The sequence below is a fragment of the Anser cygnoides genome, chromosome 2, assembly GCF_040182565.1.
Source record: "Anser cygnoides isolate HZ-2024a breed goose chromosome 2, Taihu_goose_T2T_genome, whole genome shotgun sequence".
Taxonomy (NCBI): Eukaryota; Metazoa; Chordata; class Aves; order Anseriformes; family Anatidae; genus Anser; species Anser cygnoides.
In genome coordinates this window covers 63,324,924-63,338,902 of record NC_089874.1, presented here as the reverse complement: position 1 = coordinate 63,338,902, position 13,979 = coordinate 63,324,924, and the positions used below count along the sequence as shown (strand labels likewise).

Below are 13,979 nucleotides of genomic sequence, written 5' to 3'. Positions count from 1 at the left end.
GTAAAAAAGGGAGCAGAAAAAAAACTAATTGTTTTAAGATAAATTTCAAGTAAAATGCATGAGATAAAAATTCAAAATCACTGTCAAAATGTCAACATTACTTTCAAGTGTTGGCCAGGTTTAAGAGTATTAAATGTGAACATAAAACAACCAAGAACTAATCTTCCTAAATTTGAAGCTACTTTCAAAATTAAAATGAATCCTTACAGAACATTTTTTCAGATTTAAGTATGAAAAGCAAGTCAGCTATTTTCCCAGTTTAGCTTGAAAACCATTCCAAACAAGATGCTGTTTCCTCTCAACTTCTCAACTCTTCAAAAAACTAAATGGATGGGAAGATCATTATTTCAGACAAGTACTATTCAGCAGCCACATAAATTGTTTTTAAAATTCAGTTTTGTACTACTTGCAAAACTAAATCAATTAAACTATTCACTTTCCTCTTGCCCCCAAATTAAGTAGTACTTTCTGTTGGGAAGGTTCTTGTGCTAAAATGAAATAAAAAGTTTTAGATCTCTTCACAAGCCAAAGCATTATCATTTCTGCACAAGGCCAGTCCATGAGTACTTAAAGAACAAATTCCAACAGACGTAGGCCTTTTGGCAGATGGCCTTTGGTCTTGAAAAAAATTCAGCGGACTCTTCCCATGGTAAGTACAGGCTTGACTCATAGTTTAGAATGATATTTTCTCTCATGTAGATTCTCTTATATCTAATTAAATATAGAGCCTTTTCCTTAGGGCCATAGTATTTCTCCTCTATCTGGACACTTATTTCCATTAAATTTCTTAGCATTAAAGATCTTCAATCTTCTATCAAACATCCCAAAACTGGCCAATGTTACATCTTAAAACACCAGAAATTACTGAAATTTTCTGTTAACACCTAAAAAAAAGTATTTTTTTTCCTGTTCCATGCACTTCAAAAAAAGAAATACAAGTACCTGAAAGATTTTCCTTCAGTTAGACATTAAGCAAAAAAATCTCTTACGAAGATGGTTCAACAAGCAGACCAAATGCATACTATGGTATTCACATATGCAATCAATAGGCATCAATATGGAAACTGAAGCCACTCCCCACCACCCAAAACAAAGAAAGTAAAACATATCTAACCCTTAAATAATGATCAGCAACACATGCTGTTGTTTACTTACGAAACAAATTTTCCCACTTCCACCTGCAGTATTGGTTCTTGTAACTGCACTTCCAAGAGTAAGTCTTCAGCTTGCACGTCATCCCCAGGTTTCACAGGATGTGGATGAAAGATTCGGAGATAACCCATATAACTGCCCACAATAATTTTATCTATAAAAAAATAACCAAATGAGATTACAAAATACAATAATGCATGTAGAACTAGATTTAGTGCAGAAGTGCTCCAAAGAATACCCTAAAATGAAAGAACATTTCCATGATTCAATTAACATTGATTATGTTCTGTCTTCTAGACAGAGCAATTAGTAATTAGGTTAACAGTAATGAGTTTTTCTTCTCACCAATGTAAGCCTGACACCAAAGGGTTCAAAATAGCAGTCATAATGGTGGTAGCACTGACCTTTGTTACCACTCTATAATTCTAAACTGACATTCACACTTGTTAGGAAAAACGTCACTTTGTTTTTTGATAGTAATTCAAACTTTTAGCTTCAACAACTAGGATTTGTGTTTATATGTATTGCACCAGCGGAACTGCTAAAATTTAAGACTGGATTTGTGTGTGTGTTAGCAGTTCCAAACTAAATCCAGATAATTACTACATCAGGTCAACAGATCAAAACAAGAAAGCAAGGCCTTGAGATCACCTGCTCTTGATGCAGTTTGCTTACCTCAAAGTGAAGTACAATAGCTAGGTTTATTCTGGGATCAGTATTTTAAACAAGCATGCATTTGCTAACAACAAAAAAAATATTAATTAAAAAAAAAAAAGAACTACCTCCCACGATAACTGCTAACAACCTAATGGTGTAGCTGGGACTTATTTCCTTCAGATATAGGGCAACTTTATCAATGAAGATCAAATCCAAATCCAGTAGAATTTGTCTGTAAGTCAGGACAATTGACTAATGCTCCCAAACCAAGTTCACCAGTCTCTAAAGGTTTGGCATAGTTCCACAGGACCCCAAGTCAATAGTTCAGAACAGTTGCCTGCACCCTCTCTTCTCCAACCACAAAAAAAAACTTGCACCCACAAGTCCCTTATTCAGAGAATATTGTCCACTTCCTCCACTTATCTTTTCCTCAGCTCTGTAACAAGTATTCCAACAGCAGTAAATTAAGAATGGTATAACTTGTATGATTAAGCCTATTTTAGAATTTCTTAAAAATACTTAAGCTTATCTAAGTAAGGATATTTTGCCCTATCGTTTGGCTAGTGAAACTAGCTGCATTCACTTTTGGTTCTGAACTCCAGACAAAAAGGAGCCTGGTTTTAAAAGATACAATGTTACAATGTTTATTACAAAGGAATTTGTTACAAGTGTTTACTTACTAATTTACTAGAAGTTTAGTAAATAAACATTTTATTGTTACTAATAAAAAGACTGCTACTCCCACAATGCTATTTAAGCCCTGCTTTTATATCAGTTACATTTTTTCCATTAAGAAAAGATTCTACCTGTAACACCCTCAGTTCAATTCCATTTGAAAAAGTTAATGTAAAACAGTAACATAACTCAACTTTGTTAAAATCCTCCTGAAAAGGAGAAGTCTAGCAATGGTGAAATCAAACTCAAGAACCTCTACTAAGCACAAACAAAGACGTGAGATAGGCACGACAGTCTCATATAGAAAGTCCCAAGTATTTAAATATATACACAAGAACTCTCCCTGACAGCAAAGATCATGACTGGTGTAAACATTCCCTCATAAAGAGGCATCGTTTCAGTTCCACACTTCACTTTCATATTATTAGTGACTATGTAAAAAGGCAGGGTTTATGCAGAGTCACTTATTTCAATGTCCTCATATTTTCCACACACAAATGGCTGTTTTCTGGTTCTAAATAATTTCTTAGCTTGTTAATCCTCACCCTCCTTTTTAAACTCTTTCACCCATAAGCTCCTTTAATGACTGATGTAGTTGCATCCATGACAAATTTAAAAAGTTTTGTTTTAAAGATATCTACCACTGAAAAAATAAAACATGAGAGAAACTACTACTGAACACAAGAAAGAATTTAGATGTTTAGAAACCCAGAAACATACCAGACAAATGGCACTGTATGCATCTTATTAATTCTACAAGGACACATTAAAAATAGCAGACAAACTGACTAGTCTGGCTAACAAGTTTTCAGTACACGTTGATTTGGTAAAAGTAAACCTGCAGCTGCATAGCTTAGGAGTCATCAGCCAACTAATTCTGATTTTACCTTGGCCACTGTTATCAACATCAGCAACACACAGACAGCCTTGATCAAATTCTTCCTTTTCTCCAAGTGTTGTGGACCACCAGTCTCGAGCTTTAAACAAGGACATTCTTCTTCACTGGAAAGGAAACAAACTGTTGTTAAAATCCATACTAACATAAACATCAGTTCAAACAAACATCCTTTTTCTTTGGTAACAACTAAGTATGTTTCATCTGTTAGTTTCACATTGCTCTAGTGGAAGCTGAATACATGTCAATTTCAGATGTTTCTGATCATGTACTTTAAAAAAAATTCTTGTCATGAATTCACAGACTAATTGTGATGGACTAGCATTAGAAAATAAAAAAGCAAAAGAGTTGCAATTTTTTAAAGCTGTTAGAAACCTTTTGTAAAAAGCACTAAACCAGTCATTTAAAAGTTTTTAAAGTCACAGAGCCGAGGTTCTCTTGCTTACCAAGGGAAAAAAGCAAAAGTATGATTTTGATGTTGGTCCTCCATAATAGTTTATTTTAGAAAAGTGAACAAAGATATAAACAGCATCAAAACCTCTACTGATTAATCGCCTTGAAGATGCCCTAGTGACGTAACCAAAGAACTTGGCCAGACAGGGCACAAATCAGCTTTTCTGCTCCTTACCTGCTGCTATTTTAAGAATCAGCAAACACAACTAATCCTTTTGTGTGCTGCTCGCTAATAACATTACCCTAGTTCAAAACTCACAGCTCCTTGCCCGTGTTTTGTGCCAGCTACACCTCCAGGAACACAGAATCACAGAACGGCTCGGGCTGGAAGGGACCTTAAAGACCATCCAGTTCCAACCCCCTGCCATAGGCAGGGACACCTCCCACCAGACCAGGTTGGCCAAAGCCCCATCCAGCCTGGCCTTGAACACCTGCAGGGATGGGGCATCCACAGTTTCTCTGGGCAGCCTGTGCCAGTGCCTCACCACTCTCTGAGTGAAGAATTTTTCTCCTAACGTCTAATCTAAATCTGCCCTCTTTTGGTTTGAGATCATTTCCCCTTGTCCTACCATTATCTTCCCGAGTAAAGAGCCCTACTCCATCCTTTTTATACGCCCCCTTTAAGCACTGAAAGCCCGCAACTTTACCACACGCTCCGCAAAGCGCAGCCAGCGCGGGCGCTTTCCGCTCCAACCTCAATTTCTTTAATGGGCTGGCAAGGAGAGATGACAAATACAGCGTAACTCCCCTGTTTCCCTGCATAAACCCACAGCCCGCAAGCCCCCGCCTTCTCCCTCTAGAGGTAACCCTTACCTGGGGGCCGGCACCGCAGCCCCCGCCCGAGGCCGGGAGATGGAGGCCCACGCCGTTACGGTCCCTTCCCTGCCGCCATTTTAGGCGCCGTTGCCAGGGCACCTTGGCAACCGCCGCCCCGGGCGGCGCTGGGAAATGTAGTTCGGTGCCGGCGGAAGCAGGGCTGGGCGCAGTGGGGGGGAGACAGTTGGGTCTTCCCACTTCTGCCCGGGGAGGGGGGTAAGCGGGGAAACAGGACATCCACTCGTATTCCAGGGGACCACCCAGCTCCTGGTGGGTACTTTCCTTTTCCAAACACTCTCTCAGAAACCTCCTCTCTTTCTCCAACGGCTGCGTTTCCCCCTTCTTTCCCCCTCTCCCCCCCTTTCCCTGCGGCTTGGTACGGCCGGGCCTGAGGCGGTGCTGCCGTTGCCGGGCGGCGGGGTCGGGCGCTTAGCGGCGGCCGCCATGGACCGCGCCGCCGTGGCCAAGATGGGGGCGGTGGCCAGCGCCAGCCTCTGCGCCCTGGTGGGCGGCGTGGTGCTGGCCCAGTACATCTTCACCATGAAGAAGAAGACGGGCAGGAAGACGAAGATCATCGAGATGGTGCGTGGTAAGGGGCCCCGCGCACGGCCGCGGGGGGAAGGAAGGAAGGACGGGGGGTGGCTCGCCGCTGCCCTTGGTGGAGTTGGTGCTGGGAGCGTTAATCGGGCGTCTGCGGGGTTGGGAGCCTTAATCGGACGTCTGCCTGGGACTGGGTGATGAAAGATCTCAGTGTGGGCACGGTGATCGCGCTGAAGTCCTTCCAAATTTGAGTTTGTCACCTGGGCAGCGCTGTGCTAAAGAACTGAACAGAAACCATCCTGTCCCTTGGTATCAGTCAGTGCCTGTTGGGGATCTCCCCTACAAAGCCTTACAAAAAGCCCAGATTCTTTATTTATTAACTTATTTATACCTGAAAACACATACTTTCCTAAAAACAACTATGTGTATGCAGACTCAGATAGACTTTCCCAAGAACAACTAAGCATGTGTATGCAGACTCAGAAATGTCTCACTTGCCTATCAAACGAAGCATTTAGCAGTGTCAGTCACACAGGGCAATTTTTGTGGCTCCAGAGCGTTATTCGGGTGAGCATTCTTAACCTAGCACAGTCCTCTTACTTGTTGCTGGAAGAAGTACTTACATGGTATTTGTCATCATCAGTCGCATGGTTTGTTCAGTGGTTTCCTTTTTGCTTTCCAGGAGCTCTCTTACAACATGTGGGAGAGCAGGAACTTTGGATGGCCAGTTTGGATAGCTTTTAGACCTATTTCTTTAAAAAAAAAAAAAGACTCTGGATTCTACAGTAAGATTTTTTAAAACTCATTTGAAAACATACGGTAGAATAACACTGGTTAACTATAGAATCATAGAGTCATCGAATGGCCTCAGTTGAAAAGTTTGCAACTACTTTGTAACTATAAATTACTCTTTTTTATTTATAATACTGATAATGCTAGAATCTACTTTTATTGTGGACACTAATAAAACAAAATTTAAAAGCCTGATCATATATCAAAAGGCAGATAAAATAGTTTTCACCAACTCCTGTTCTCAATATCACAGTTGAGCTGTAGGTCAAAAAATGCCTAATAGTGCTAAGGTTGGGTCTACATTAACTTTCTCTGCAGTGTTTAAATGATGTTTCGGCTGGGAAGACTTCAACTCTTTACCTTTGTTGTAAAGATTTTGCCTTTGCTAGGAAAAAAGTATTGTGTCAATAATAAATTGATTTCTGGTAAATTAATCTCTTTGGTAAGCATTTCAGATAGCTTTTTCAGAGCTATATTCTTGGACACCGACCTGTGATCCTAAACAGATACTTCTGAAAATTCTTCATTTAGGATCACAGCTTTTTTCAACTTTAAATTACAAGGGAAAAGTAAAGCTTGTTCAGAGCATGTCAGTGTTCTCACACGGAAATATTTTACCAATTAGATTCAACACGTTAATACTATGTGCTCACTTGCAGAGCTGTCATTTCATCTAATGTTTGAGTTGGCATCTTCATCAGCTGACATCTTTAGTTCATCAGCTGCAAGTCATTCCTTCCTCAAGAAGTGAACACATGTAATCAGGCTGTGAAATTTCTCTTACTTTAAAATAAGGAAATAGCTATGTAAACATCATACCATGGATTTTAGTGTGTCAAATAAAGGTGAAAATGCATATAAGTGATATGATCTGTTTCTTTTACTTGAATATTTTGCATTCTGGAGAACTTCCTGAAATAGTTTTATCCTGATATAGTTTTAATAGATTTGAGTCAACATTTGTCGTTTACAAGACACTGTATCTATAGTACTTTATCAGGGGATAGACCTTCCTTTGAGCTTTGGGGAAAAGGTGCCTGGATGCACCTGAGGGCCTCATCACTCTCTGGGCAAGATGCTGTCCAGTGCACTGTGATCTGTAGCTATTTTGATCACCTGAGCTGGGAGTTTATATATAAACTGTAGAGTTTATACAGATAGATAGATAGATAGTTTGTTTTTTTTTTTTCTACTGATACGGCAGAATGCATTCGTACATAGAGATTTTAAGTCTGTAACTTGGTGTAAGTTAGGGTGGTGGGGAGGAACAATACTGCTTTGTTGAAATGTATATTTTTCTAACATGTGAGTTACTATGTCAGGCTGGTCTTCTACATTAGATTATCCAATCTAAAATTTAGTGAATGTTGTTACCTTTTTGGTAGATTTCTTCTATTCAGATTTTCTTTAAGGAAGACTACACTTTGGTTTTAAATCCCCATTAGACTCAGAGGTGCCTTGATTTATAGCTGTTACCAAAATCAGTGGGGATCAGGCCAGTTTGCACCGTAGTTATGTGACTTTCATTCTCACCAATGTATTAGTCTTTAATTATAATTAACTACAGCAATATTTTTTTCTTAGTTAAAATCAGATGAATATAAGATCAAAATCCAAGTAAAAAGCTGAGTTATAGCAGTGTGTAAATGCTAAAAAGACGGTGACCTTTACAAATCAAATAGAATATAGATTTGACAAGCTATTGTCAGGGGTTATGATGGCAAGAATTTTTAATGGGAAAAAAAGTAGAAGGGATTCTCAAGCATAGATCAAAATATAAGGGTAGCCATGTTTCCTTTCTGAATAATATCAGTAATGAAATTCTTAGATATCTATCTCCCATTTCAGTAGGTTAATTCTTTATTAGCCTGGTACACAAATTTAAGCTTGATAAACACAGCAGAAAATTACGGCATTTTATTTGGAAGCAAAGATTTAAGTTTGGAATTCGAGTATTAATGCAATGTCTCTATTGACTGCCTAAAGTTTGCGAGTATATATTTTATCTTAAGCACTGATAAATGTAAACAGAGTTACTTTAGCTCCATTTTTGAAGTAAGAGAGGCATTAATAGTAAATATATAGCCAGTCGTGAAGTTAAGAAAACAACTATTTCTGAAAGACTGGGGAGGTATTACTATGCACAGCCAAAATGCCATTTCTGTGAAACTGTAAAAGTATTCCTGTGGTCAGGTGTACGTAAATCTTAGCTGCAAGGTTGCTAACTTTAATTTAAAGAGAAGGTTAATAATTAATTGGACTCTTAAAGCAACTTTAATAATGTTTGATAGCTACTGTAAAAAGAGGTTAAACTTTGCAGTATTACGGTAACACTCAAATCTTTGGGGTTTTTCAGGTCCCAGTCAGGTTTGCAATGAGTTTGTGTATCCTGATATAGCAAATAAATTGAACTTACAGTACACTTTGGTTTCTTACTTAGCCTTTGCGAAGTCTGTATAAACTTGACAGAAAACAGGTTCACAAGCTAGAGTGAAAAGTGTTTCTTAAGTCTTACAAAAAAGTTCCTCTTTAAGGAGTAGCCCATGCTAACTAGAATATGGAGTAAACTTAAGAAATATTGCTGAATGAAGTAACAGGGTTTTTTGTTGTTTGACTACTTCATAAAAGTTAGGTTAAAACTGTGGTCTTTTTTCAGCAACTGCTCTTTTTTTTTTCCTTCCTCTTAAAGTTTTGGAGGGTTTGTTGGTGCTTTGGTTTGTTTGTTTTGGTTTGGTTTGTTTTCTTTGGTGGTTTGGTTTGGTTTGTTTCAGGAAACTGGGCAAACTTTTAGTTACATTTACTATTTCTCCATTCTGTTCCTGAAGTTAGAAGGTCTAGTTACTTGTAAAGCAGAATTTGTATTGAATTTCAACAATGATAAATTAAAAATCAACTTAAAAAACAGTTTTTTGTTTTTAAGGAAACATTTTAACCAGCCATTGTTAAATGTTTCTAGCCAGTTTCCTTTCTAGTAAATTGCGAGAGAGAAGTGCATGACTCTTTTGCATTATTAGAATTTACCTGGAGAGAAATAAGCAAACAAATAAGAAGTAAGGTAGCTGTTATTTATCTCCTTTCTGAAGAAATAAAGGAATGTATTCTGTGAGCATGACTGTCACAAGGCTTGCGTGGGGAGATTTTCTTATTACTATTTTCTTTCACTTGTCAGTCTCTGGCAAGACTGGCTTCTTGTTTCACAGGGGATAAGAGCATTTGTACCACAGACGAAGGATACTAACCTTTACAATTGGCAGAGATAAGGTACCACTCTGCTTTACTCTTTGCTGCTAATAACTAGTTGTTACAGTCAGTGACTGAAGTCACACAGCTGTGAGTCACCCATGCCCTCCAAATGGAGAATAAAATCAAGGAGTGTGTAATATGTAACATATATGTGACACTATCCTTCAAGTATCTAAATAGTTAGTATGTGAAATTATTTCAGGTAAATATGTACTTTTTCCTCTAAAAAAATGAAGAGTTTGAGCCTCCGCAAAATGGAATCAGAAATGAGAATGGAAGGAACATGGACTCTCTCTAGGTATCATATAGGACCCTGTCACTTTCTGTGTATTGCAGTGACAATATTTAAAATGTCATGGCCTTGAAAGCTATCCAGTAAAATGATCCATGTGGCAATAATGCTGTTCCAGAAGAATGTGCTGTGATACCAACCTAAGTAATGGAAAGTAAAAGAACTTCTGAAAAATAATGCTGCCCCTACCTAGTCACATTTGGCTAGGAGTCCTTAAATCACTAGGGTTCTAGAGTAGTAGAATAATTTTAGAGTGTTGTTAAACTTTTAAAACTATATTAAAATTGACATGACATATAATTATTTCTGTAGAACTTTTGTTGTTGTTGTTTAGACTGTGTTCCCAATAGAAAAATCACATTGACAGAGTGATAAACACCAGCATTTCTAAAAGAAGCTTGCATTGCCTGTAGGCTTTTTGTACAGATAATCATAACGTAAAGTAACTTAGAATGTCGTTTGTAAAGCAACTTCATACATGCCAGGAAAAACACTTTAAACATAGTTCATGTTGATAAAACTTAAGATACTAGTAATAGCTTTTTGTTCTTGCTATAAATTAATTTGGTTGGAAATCTTAACAATTTGAATCAGAGAAGAGAAATTGACTCAAAATGTCAATGTTTTCTTCTAAAATAGGTTACAAATCAAAAAAATCTACTCTGCAGATTTTGTACTTAATAGTAATATTTGACTTTATTTAGTACAATAAACTGATGCTACAACTTAACCATCTATTTCAGAAGTAGGTCTTAATTTTCTGAAATAGCCACTGCCTTTTTTTTTTTTTTTTTCCAATCTGTAGGTATTGAAACATATTTTTACAAGGAATGGTTACAGCAATATCAATGAAATCTTCGCTACTGACATAGTTTTTCATTTTTATCCTATTCATAACAGTTATCAAAATATGATGATGAACTACACCTGAAAATTGACCTGCGAGTAGTAAGTTTAAATAAATGTCAAAATACGATAATATATTGCAGGTATAAACTTGTTTGCTACTTTATTTTGTCTGTTGTATAAAGTGTTTCTCCAAGACAGCAAAACAATCTTTCATTATTTTGCTCTGTAAAAATGTAAAAAAAATATTTTTACCATTTCCTAAGTTCCCGGTATGTGTTAAGTTATGTTGTCAAGTGATTTTTCTCCTATTTGCAGTAACTGTCGATTACTGGTTGAGCTCCAACAGTATCTGTTCTAGTAAACCCCTTTTACAGATTAAGGCCAATAACAAATACTGAAAGTATTAAGCATGTTACTCTAAACTGTCAAATAATATGAGCAGGTTTTTAAATGTCTGAATAGACGTATCAGTGCAAATTTGTTCAGGTTATGAATTAAAGTTTAATAGCATTCCAACAATCAATTTCAAGTTAACAAAAGCTTCCAACTTTTATATTTAATAAAAGCACTGAATTGATCAGTAAAAGTGTTGAAGAGAGACAAGGTATGGATCCATGCATTTATGGGCAGGAGAATATTAGCTGGAAATTCAATAGCAATTTTTAATATACCAGTAGATGTAAACAAGTCACAATTTGTATAGGTCTGGAAAATGTTTCCAAATACCTTAACTTTTGAAGTGTCTTGCTTCAATAAACTAGAAGAGCTGTCTCTTTATTATTATCATCATCACTTGAATGAGTTGCATAATGCAAAATGTGTTTTTTTTTTTCTGTGTAGTCTGGTTTACTTCATGTTAATAGCCTTCAACCTCTCAACCCCCTTTCTTCCCTCCATGCATGCATACATAAGTGCATTTTGTGTAAGTGACAGCCTGCAAAGGGTAAGTCTTGGAGAGAGTTTAAGGAAAAATATCCTGCGAGAAGCAGCCTGTCAAGATTTTATTGCTGTAATGTGGTGCATTTGTCAGATGGTGCTTAATTTTCAAGCTGGAAATTCTAGCATATTTAGCTGCAGTAGACAGCGATGAACAGCAGGTGGCACTGGTGTTAATTGCCTGTCAGTTTTCATGGGGCTCTCTGAAGATGGATATACGCAGTTTTGTAAGTACCATGTCATTTAAGAAATTCTGTCCAGCAGTGACTGGCGTTCCTTGGCTGCTACCTGACTCCAGGTCAGCCACATCCAACTGAACCGCTCCTGCATGCGGGGAGCCTGGAGCAGCAGCTGTGTCCCTGCTACCTCTCAGATGCTCAGCACTGAAACTTGGCTGATCCCATCATGTGCTAATTGCAGCCAAGTGGCAGAAATAACTCAACTGCTTTCCCAGGCCTTCTTTTGTAACCAGCATGCAGAGAGATATAAGGCCAGATAAGAACTGGCAGAAGAGTTTGGTAAGTGTGCTATAGTTGAGGGTGTGGAGAACAAAAGTTAGGACATCGAGTCTACCTTTTCCTCTGTCTGCCCTCCCGTCAAGTCACTGCAGCAGTTTTCTATAGTGAGATCCTGGGATAGAGGTCTTCAGAGAGTAGTTACATTAACAAGTTGCTGGACATCAATCAGTTGGTTTCTCTCACCAAAAAGCAATCACTGCTTTAAAACATCAGTGAACTTACAGTGGCTGTTATAGGCAGTTTTTTAGTCCCATGTCAATCATGAAGCAGTTTGACTGGCACTGCCATTAACTTGGTATCTACAGCTTCTGCAGCTGTTGTGGTGGTCACCTCTATCATTGGTGGGGTTTCTGGCTGTTTAAAAGTATACATATCGCTTATTAAAAGTCCACCAGATTTTCCTAATTTGACTACCCCATTCATTTATCGAGACTGTTTTACTTGAATATTAAAAAGAATTAGGCATTTTTCTATACAAGTGGTTGTATGCTTAAGGTTGCAGCACACAGGTCAAACAAGGTACCACCTATGTTTAAATACTAAAGTAACTGTATTCTTTCTGTTCAGTACTGCCACAAAAGAAGACAGAATTGCACCAAGTAAATTTAGATAATAAATCCAAAAAGGTTGTTAGTAACATTTATGTAAACTGTAAATTATGCACAGTGGTAGAAGGAAATGTGGCTTCTGCTTTTATCTATGGTAACTTAAAGAAAAAAAAAGTTAATGTACTTAATTTGTAATTCTGATTTTCATTATTGTTTTTTTAAAAGGTAGCAAGGCAAGGGCCAGACTTGGACACTGAGATGTCATGAAGTGTCTGAATACACAATTTCAGACTTCTTGAGATGGTTTTGCCGCCAAGAAAGATTCCTGGTCTAACTTACTTGTTCTAACTTGCTTCCTCACTTGTTAGCTATAGCTTCCTTCATGCTCTCTTATATCAAGAACTGTTTGCCTGCTTTGTAAATTGGATCACTGAAATAATCCAAATTTACTGGAGCTTTTGTTTCTACATAAGATTTTATGTTTTTTGACTTTATTGCTCAGACAGAATGAATACCACTGAAATGTACTACTTATCCTGCTACTTCAAAGCTCTCCCTCTTTGGTGGAAACTTATTAGTTATTGGACTAGTTATCAGTCTGATATCAGATACATTAGTTATCAGAAAAGTATAGTTTTTACACTTGGCAGTTATCAATTTAAGAGTTATTTTCCTGGATTGCATTTGTCTCTGCAACATAAATCCATTAATGGGAAAGCCTTATTCTGGCCTGCATTTCTTACCATGGAAACAATGTATTTGCAACTGAAGGGTAGGGTTTAGTACAAAGTAGTAATAATATTGCTACATTAGCAGTAGTAGCATGGTACAAAGTATAGCAGTGGTACAGTAGTGGTAGTGTTAGTACAAAGTGTTTTGAACATGTCCTGTAGCACTTCCAAAGTGCAAATGCATAGAGGTAAAAGAAATAAGGAACATCTGGTTGTACCTTTGAATGGATCCAATAGCCAGAAACACCCATGGAACGCCAAGACACAGAGTCAAAACCATCCAGTAAACTTCAAGTCATTATGCTGTCTGTTACCAGATGAGTGGTAACATAATGAGTGTACAGTAGCTGAATTTCGTCTTTAGAATTAACAGATTATTTTTTAAGAAGTTTAAAGAAGGGTCTGTACTGTAAGAGACTGTAGCTGTTAAAAATGAATTAATTGGTCTTGCTATGTAACTTTAACTGCAGTATTGTATTAACACTTACATTCTTTCATCAGAATCTTAGTGTCTGGCAATGCATTCTGGATTAAACTTTGTCCTGCTGACTTTGCTTTCAAACTGGGTCCTGCAACTCCACCATTCAAGGGTCAGAGTTTATTTGATCTAGATACAGCATTCTTAGACTTAGTGAATCTAAGCAGTGGTTTGTAGGTTGCGGTTTTTTTCTTCTTCTTCTTCTTACGAGCAGATAAGAGAAGGGGAGAATCAGCAGCAACTACTTCGTTCCAGGCCTTGGGCTTAATGCAAATTCCATTCTAGATAATGTTACATGGGAAGCTTCTAAGGAGAGAAGCACTTATTTTTAAGCTCTTTCAATGTACATGCACATGGACAAATAAAAAATATTTCATTAAAAAAAATGCGTGCAAACAGTTTGA

General features: G+C 37.6%; 2 protein-coding genes and 1 long non-coding RNA gene across 21 annotated transcripts in view; 2 read left to right on the top strand and 1 right to left on the bottom strand.

Annotated features, from left to right (window-relative positions):
* BBS9 (Bardet-Biedl syndrome 9) overlaps positions 1–4,802 on the bottom strand; it is a 329,524-nt gene extending 324,722 nt beyond the window's left edge. For all 14 annotated transcript variants that reach the window (XM_013196009.3, XM_048075628.2, XM_066992255.1 and 11 more), the window contains exons 1-3: positions 4,646–4,802; positions 3,372–3,486; positions 1,156–1,306 (exon numbers count right to left, since the gene is read on the bottom strand). In XM_013196009.3, coding sequence (XP_013051463.3) covers positions 1,156–1,306; positions 3,372–3,477 — 257 coding nt within the window. In that variant the 5' untranslated portion in view covers positions 3,478–3,486; positions 4,646–4,802. The remainder of the gene's footprint in view (positions 1–1,155; positions 1,307–3,371; positions 3,487–4,645) is intronic.
* An 80-nt stretch (positions 4,803–4,882) lies between these two features.
* Positions 4,883–13,979, top strand: part of NT5C3A (5'-nucleotidase, cytosolic IIIA) — a 28,012-nt gene continuing 18,915 nt past the window's right edge. Inside the window, exon 1 of one of the 6 annotated variants that reach the window (XM_066992265.1) lies at positions 4,883–4,918. Coding sequence is in view for 2 of the 6 variants with exons in the window: in XM_013196019.3 (XP_013051473.2) it covers positions 5,093–5,237 (145 nt within the window). In the remaining 4 variants the exon portion in view is untranslated. Of the gene's footprint in view, positions 4,919–5,025; positions 5,238–13,979 lie in introns of those variants that run through there. The other 5 variants (XM_013196020.3, XM_066992264.1, XM_013196019.3 and 2 more) reach the window with 5 other exon arrangements.
* On the top strand, positions 5,247–13,686 carry LOC136790096 (uncharacterized). The gene is made up of 3 exons (XR_010829356.1): positions 5,247–9,241; positions 10,416–10,463; positions 13,599–13,686. It is a non-coding gene; the product is annotated as an uncharacterized lncRNA (long non-coding RNA).